Source organism: Macrobrachium rosenbergii, chromosome 20 (genome assembly GCF_040412425.1).
Source record: "Macrobrachium rosenbergii isolate ZJJX-2024 chromosome 20, ASM4041242v1, whole genome shotgun sequence".
Taxonomy (NCBI): Eukaryota; Metazoa; Arthropoda; class Malacostraca; order Decapoda; family Palaemonidae; genus Macrobrachium; species Macrobrachium rosenbergii.
The window spans coordinates 20339393-20347500 of record NC_089760.1 but is presented as its reverse complement, the minus strand read 5'-3'; the positions used below and the strand labels follow the sequence as shown (position 1 = coordinate 20347500).

Below are 8108 nucleotides of genomic sequence, written 5' to 3'. Positions count from 1 at the left end.
CTCCCCACTCACCTGCCTACCACCAATTAACCACCATCTTACCAAGCTTCAACAACCGTTTCCTGCTTGTGCTGATGAACACTCCTACATAAAAGTCTCTGATTTGTTTTTCAACAGGAACAACTATGAATAGTGCAACATCAAAACATGATCATACTTGAAACTCATTTAAAATTCAAGATTAATAAATAGCAAGGGCACGGAATTAAATATGAACTTACCAAGGCCTTGAGATCTCTTTTATTTCGAAAGTCTAAACACCTATTATAGTCTGTTTTCCATTGTGAGCAATCAGCAGTTTCTCCATTAATAAAATACTGATGGAACTTTGCCTTTATACTAGTACAGTCACTGTATTCTTCTTTGTATCTTTCACAAGGTCTAACCTAGAAAAAAAAAAAGAAGTGACAACTATTAGGTCATTACACATTACACAGGTACAGTAATGTATTATGATTCTTAAAAACAACTACACTTACTACAATGCAAATGAAAAATATCATTCATGTCTGAAAAAGCTACCAAAAATTTTATTTTTAAACTATAAAAATTATCTCAAAATTCTTAGCAATGAGAAAAATATTTGACCAACTAGGGAACATAATGGAGAGACTTACCTAATACTGTACTGTGTTGTTACATAAAAATTTTGAAAAAAAGTTCTGCAATGTCTGAGTGTGATACTGCACAAATTACTTCAGTAGCCCCCCTACTTCCATGACACAGTATAGTATATAATGAAATATGTGTCAGTATGTGGAAAAGTACAATACTGTCTATAGCTGTGCAACATACAGGTTAAAATACTAAAACTTAGTGATCTGATTAATTGACCTTTCTCACAGATACACAGTCCAGTGGACCACAATCACCTGTTAAACCATTTTAACTCTCATAATAATATGAGGATCTTACTTCATAAAAAACAGCTGTTTGGTAATACTGTATTAGACCCAGATTCAGATTCACACTCAAATTTAATCCTTTGCCACTGCTAACAGACAGACGGGCAAAAAAATGAACTAAACTGACAGTAAAACTTGGATAATAAAAGATCCTACCAGAGAATGGGAGACCATGGATGATATGCTTTGGACATGGGAGAGTACTATATATATGCTGCCTTGACAGTACAACTCAAACATCTATACTGTATGCTTCCCTGTGCCAGTACTTTTTTTATAACTATGTAAAGGTCTTTAATGAAAAGTAAAACTTTGTCAGAAACCAATGCAGTTCATTAGCAGTCACTTTATTAAATAAAATACACAAAAAAATCACAAATTTTTAAAGTACAGTAGTTTCTATTATTTCTAGGTACGCTGATCATACCCTACTATGAAGGGATCTTCCACAGCATAGGAAAGAATTGGTCACTGAAACTTGAAAACAAGATAGTTAACTAATGGTAAGTAAGTAACTGAGAGAGGGGGGGGGGCAAACCTCCATTCTCCTGTTGTCATCAAGTACTCTCTAAACATCAAGTGAAATGGGTATTACATATAATAATCACAATTTTTTAAAGTAAATTGTATTTTTCCTAACTATACAAACCTGGGGTCCTTTACATTAACAATGTGGTTAGGCAGTAATTACTGTCCAGTAGGTGGGAATACCCGCCTGCCTAGATGTAAACATTCCAGTTTGCTTTTCAGACAAGGTTCAGATTAAGGGGTGGCATGAGGTGGGCATAAAAATGTAATGTAAAGGACCTCAGGTTTATATAGTTAGGAAAAATACAATTTTATTTTTAAAAATTGTGATTTGTTCCTACGCGATACACAAACCATCAGACCTTTACATTAGGAAGACTCACTAGTTGGAGGGAGGAATCTGAGTGAGTCTCTGAACTGACTGGAGTTCTGCACACCTGAGTTACTCCTGGTCGAAAGAGCGAGGAGTAGTACCGTGCCTCTGACATATTGATCAGAGTACAGGAACTCCAAGATCAAATGTCAGACATCTGGACCTTTTTGAATGAGTGAGGAATTGTAACTCATACAAAAACACGCTGGGAAGACTCTAAAGAGTTGGAGGCAGTAAAGTAAAGAACCAAAAATGGGTTTCCCTTATTGCCAGGGTCTCCTTCCTCCCCTTACTAGAGGAAGGAGAGGGATTGCTTCTATGATTCTAGAGAGAAAAATAAAACGGGTGCTCCATGAGTAGACTTACCGCATCAGACGCCAGTTCCAACAAGTGTCAGTTCAAGTCCCATTCTCAGTCCAAAGGAAGAGAAGTAGGAGGATGAGGAAGGAAGAGGAGAAGCCAATCACTCTCCAAACCCTTCTCGCTTCTGGAACCATACACCTCAGGCAAGATGCCACCTGTCCTCTTAAAGGAGCCAGGTAAGAAAACACAACTTGTTGAGCAGCCACCATAGGACCAAGGAAAAATGGTTCCAAGGGCCTGTGGGCAAGGACCCACAGGCAGAAGACATAAATATAGGCTAATGAGACCACATCTTGCTTCCAGACCAACAGAATCTTCCGGAATGTGAGGGATGGACCAGGCCATTAACTTCGTGAGCTCTCGGGCAGAGTGTGCATGTGCCGTCGTCGCCAGCTGTAGAGTACATCCGTCAGATCGCCTCATGAAGCCAGAAGAAAGACTTGTCCTTAGACACTTCTTCCTTGGGAGAGTCAGTACTAGTGAAAAAGTGGACAACATCCAGGTTAGGGATGTCAAGCCTTTTTGGGAAATACAGCAGCACCCTAACAGGACAAAGCAGCAATTGATCTGGGTCATAGGTTACAAAGTCCAAGGAGGAGATCAAGAAGACTCGAACTTGGCAACAGATGCCGATGGATTCAGAGTCCGCTATGACATCTGAGACGGAGTCAAGGCATTGATCTCCATCCCCTGTAGGTCCACGAAGATCATCCATCCTCTATGCCAAGGCCGGAGCAAGATGAGAGATGGTCTTGAGAGGCAGATCTCTGTCTGCCGACTGTTCCAAGGGCACATGCGAAGCAAGAGACAGGAACCCTAAACGAGAATCACGTGCCACCCAGGGACCTGAGCCCCCTGGGACAGCAAGACCGATAGAAGCTTCTCACCAGCAGCTAAATCTCAACTGAGGAGAAAAAGGCTACTTTCAGATAGAAGACTATGCTGGACAGGGCCGATGTCTTTCACAATTGAATTGGAGAGAAGTAACCCTCGGAAGTCCGTGACCTGCTGAAGAGGGGCTCTGACCAGAGAGAAAGTCCCATCAAAGACACCAACACTCCAGTCCCTGGGTACCGCTGCAGAGGATGATAGAGATATCCAGCCATCTCCATTGCCACTCAGCAAGAAGCCTAGTCATGAAGGCACAGGGATTGTACTGCCTGAGGAACCGCTTCATGCGTTGCTGACACAAAAAGTTCGGCAAAAGGCAAAGTCTTCCAGCATTTATCTAAATTCAGGATGAACGACACTTGCTGAACACCTTGCAAATTGGACAAATACGAAGGGAAGATGAAGACGTGTCAGCGTGCATCACTGTAGCTGTCCATGGGTCTGGTACAATTAAGCAGAAGACCTGCAGACTTCTGTTGAGCCGGGAGACAAACAGAAGGATGATAGGGAGCCCTCAAGACGAGCAACCTCTCCGTGAAGAACAAAGTGAAGGGAGCCCTCTGTTCCTGTCACTCGATGCCAGAGACTGAGCTTGTCTGCCAATACATCCCACTGCCTGGGATATATCTGGCTGATGGTTCTACAGAGTGCACCAAAGTTTACTCAAGCACCTGCAAAGTCAACCAAAGCACCAGGTGGGAAAAAAGACCCTCTTGTTTGTTGACATATGCCATTACTGTGGTGTTGTTGCCTAACAACACCCCAGAGTATCTCAAGTATCTCAAAAAACCGATCCTGAAACTCTCAGAGGGCCACGAAACTGACTTGACTTCTAGGATGTTGATGAGGAGGTACTTATTGTCTCGGTTGCACACCTGGAATACAACGGCCTTACAGGCGTGCGCCTATTCCGCGGTCAGTGCACCTGAGAACAGAAGCATGTCTCGAGGAGAATATGCAGACATATTCAGAGGGTCCTGTCGATCAAGCACCAGCCTCAAGGCATGCTTTAATCTCCTCCGAGGCTGAAGCCCCTAGAGAAGAACTTATAAAGGGGATTCTTGTCTGCTAACCCAAGCGCTCGAACCCCAAGGGTCCAAGACACAAGTTTCAGAACTGATCAAGCACTCAAAGCGAAGTAGGTAGGCAGTGTTGAAACATCTGAATGTTTCAGTACATTCTCTTGTCCTGTGACTAAACCAGACCGTAGAGCAAACTCTGTAGTACTGATTTGGGAAGTGCCTGAGATTCAGCGGAATCATGGACATCAAGTTTTGCATGTAATGTGGTATTTACTAAGATATAGCCTGCACAACTAAACTCAAGTTTTACCTAGTAAAATTTGCATTAATGAAACATATTACTGTTATGCAAAAATTTATGTATTCACCTGAGTGAGTGAAACATCCTTTTTGGGTGCCTATCTATAAACTATAAATCTGGTCATTACCATCAATGATTTTGATGTCGAATTTGATAATTCTGCATATTTGCTACATGCCGGTTTTTACCTTTTCAACTGGTTTTTTCTACACTTTTAGGGCTTCTGATACTGGCGGTGCATCTGTTTGTTGTCAGCCAAATGGAATGTCCCTTCGCTGTGTTTAGGGTATTTCTAAGTAATAGATACACCGCGGGTATTTAGCGAGAAATGGCAGTTTCTTATAGTACTTTGGTTGCTTATTTACAATTCAACGTTATTTTTTGGCGGTCGGTTGTAATTAACCTGTAATTGTCCCCTGAAGTCCATCCAACAAGGGGTTTCCTTACGCGATCTTCACAAGACAGAGCACGGCTACGTCTGTTTCGAATGGTTCATATCCCATCCGGCAAGTGCAGTACCTTGGAAACTGGTTTTTTCAACACTCTTAGGGCTTATGACACTGGCGCATTTTGTTTGTTGTCAGCCAAATGGAATGTCCCTCCGCCGTGTTTAGTACTGGCCCGGGGTAGGGGGGGTTTACCCATGCGTTAACAAGTTATTGCACTTGCCAGACGGGATATGAACTGTTCGAAACAGACGTACCGGTGCTCTGTCTCGTGAAGACCGCATATGGAAACCCCGGATTCCCATCAGGGTCCCCCTTACCGTAGGGTAGAGTTCAAAAGTAAATTGTAAGTTAATTACAGCCGACCGCCAAAAATTAACGTTAAATTGTTAATAAGCATCCAAAATACTGTAAGAATCTGCCATTTCTCGCTAAATACCCGCCGTGTACCTATAACTTAGTTCTACCGTGTTTAGTACTGGCCCAGGGGGGTTGGGTACCCATATGTTAAAAAGTTATTGCACTTGCCGGACGGGATATGAACCGTTCAAAACAGACGTAGCCGTGCTCTGTCTTGTGAAGATCGCATATAGAAACCCCTTGTTGGGTGAACTTCAGGGGTTAATTACAGGTTAATTAAACTCGAGCGCCAAAAATGAAAGGTAAATTCACAATTAGGAACCAAAAAACTGCAGAAAAAGTCAAGTTATAGTGCCGTCGGCGCCGCGCAGTTACTATATAGTTCTATCTCGAATTTTAACGTGAAGTTGAATTCCGATGTCAAAGATCACCAATATCTACGGTAGCCCATGGGAAAGGCCGGCCTACCTGTATGAGTGGCTACTACGATAGTTTGATGGCTTATGTACTTACAAGCCATGAAAACTTTGGATGGCTCTCCAGTTGATCAACTGGAACTTCGGTCTCCATTCGCTTGTTTTGAATTGCACAGTACTGCACTGAGGACCGGTAGGCTAAGCAATAAATAACAGTATCTTTTCGTCGTGATTACAGCAGCAAGATCCATTAACAGTAGTTATAGCAGCATTTTTCTTTAAAACGGCTCACTTTGTCAGTATATTTTGCCCTCATTATGTTTGTTCTTTGCAATGGTACCATATTTCTTTATATTCGTTACTATTTTCAATTTTTTCTCTAGACAGGTCCGTGGACAGTAACATTTTGGCTTTTAATTCCATTTTATCCTCCTGATAGTGTTGCTCACAACACAAACATTTAGTTTCTTCCCCACTTCTTGTTACTTATGCTAATCGGCACTGTTTTCTCGGAGTTATCATAGCAAGTTTCTTGTCTATTATTCGTAAATTTCCTATACATTTTCATGGCTGGCTTCCATTTATTTCTTTCCATGCTTTTTTTGGTCCAGTCTTTCATCATTTCTTTATATTGATTTTTAAATCGTTTTAGTTCTGCTTAAATTTAAGTTTAATTCCTTCAAAGTTCATATGCTCTCTAATTTGCAAAATCCAAGGTATTTGCTTGTTTTCTTACTGGTTTAAAGTTATTTTCCGGTTACTGTTGAGGGTATGTTTCAGACTGAGCGGTTTGTTCATGTCACTTGAGTTACTGGATGAGGTTTTTATTTCAGATGCAAAGCACAACTTTCTGCACCTTAGAGCTTTCAGTATTGTCATTTAAACTGTTACTTATTTTTGCAATTCATTTATTTCTTTTATGCTAAGTTTCATTACTTCCATGGCATACAAGAACGCTTGCATTGCCAATCCCTTCTGCTACATGTTCCTTGCCATCACCCAGCTATTATGATTGAGTTAGCTTTGTTTTTTTTTTTTTTTTTTTTTAGCCATATTCAGTTGCTCTCTAAAGCAGATTTTCAAGATACTGACTATAACACTAGATATTTTAACCTATCTAGCCCTTATGCTTTACTTCTTGTCAGCTTCCATTTTCCATGTCTTTTCCAGTTATGGTAATTTCCTCCCTGGTTTTAATTTCTGTTGCGGTTACATTAAATATTGTGTCCACATGCTCTTAAAATGAACTGGTGAAAGATCTAGGATTCATTAGGTTTCTAGGCTCATCAATGGTCTGTTTGGTCTCTCTTCCATGGCATTTTTATATTTATCTGCTATAATCTCATTTCGTATTTCGTTTATTTATCTGCTGTAATCTCATTTCGTTTATTTTGTTTGCATTCTGTTTTACTGCCTTCCAGAATTTAACGAGACCTGATGTTTAATTTCCTTCCTTGTCTCAGATTTAAGCGATTCTTTCTTTAGCTGTCTTGCCTCTCAGCATATCTATGTATCTCCATGTTTTCCTATGTTCATTTTCAGTATTTCAATATTTTTTTCTTCGTATTCTTCAAATACTTTTTACTAGTCTGTAATTTCTGCTTCTGTCTGTAATATGCTTCCTTACACCTTTATGTTACGTGCTTCAGGCCTTTCTCTTTAACTAATAAATAGAATTCTTTGACTTTATTTGTTTTATTTCCTTAGTGACCACTACTGGTTCATTTTCAAGATGCTTTCCTTGCATTGTCCTATTTATTGTTTCTTCATGTGCTTTTTTTTTGCTTCTTTAATTTCTTCTTCCAGCTGAATTACATCTCCTGTGTTAACTTGTGAGCTTATTTTCCATGGAGGGGAGGTCTCTCTTTGTGGGCTCTTTCATTAACCTAAGATATTTGCCTTCTTTTACTTTCTTTTGCATAGCTCTTTCTTGCTTTTGTTTTAATATAAACCTTTCTTTTGTTTTCCTGTTAAAATAAAAAAATGCTTACAGACTATTCAGAAAAAAAGTGACTAACAAATGGCCCATTTTCTTTGTATCTACAATTTGTCACACCTGACGGGCCAGGTCACGTAAATCCAATCATTTAAACTATGTATGTAATTATTTATCTGTCCTCAATTTATGTACTGTGTATTTCTTCTTTCGCAGGCATCAAGATTGTATTCAACTTTAATTCTGTATATTTTCACATTGTAAATTGTACTCACTGTATTTTATTGTTAATTGTTGTTGACCTCAGGTCACCTATGCTCCCATTGTATTCCGCGTCGCGACGCCAGTCTGCCGCTATATAAACCGCCTGGATCATAAATAAATCAGCAGTTCACTTTTTACCTGCTCGTTTCTTTTGCACCTCTTAAAATAGTATTTACTATTCTTTAATGTCTCCTTGCAACTGTCAAAGAAAGAGCATACATATGTTTATATACATTGGTTATGGCTTAGCCAATATTTTATCTATATCATGAACTTTTAAGTTATACATTTACCACCCCTGAA

At 39.9% G+C, this 8108-nt stretch overlaps 1 protein-coding gene across 2 annotated transcripts in view; it reads right to left on the bottom strand.

The window, feature by feature from the left end:
- The window catches only part of LOC136849132 (synaptic plasticity regulator PANTS), a 35410-nt gene extending 29525 nt beyond the window's left edge, over positions 1-5885 (bottom strand). Inside the window, exons 1-2 of one of the 2 annotated variants that reach the window (XM_067122158.1) lie at positions 5703-5885; positions 222-386 (exon numbers count right to left, since the gene is read on the bottom strand). In XM_067122158.1, coding sequence (XP_066978259.1) covers positions 222-386; positions 5703-5759 — 222 coding nt within the window. In that variant the 5' untranslated portion in view covers positions 5760-5885. The remainder of the gene's footprint in view (positions 1-221; positions 387-5702) is intronic. The other variant, XM_067122159.1, reaches the window with a different exon arrangement.
- Positions 5886-8108: the final 2223 nt, after the last annotated feature.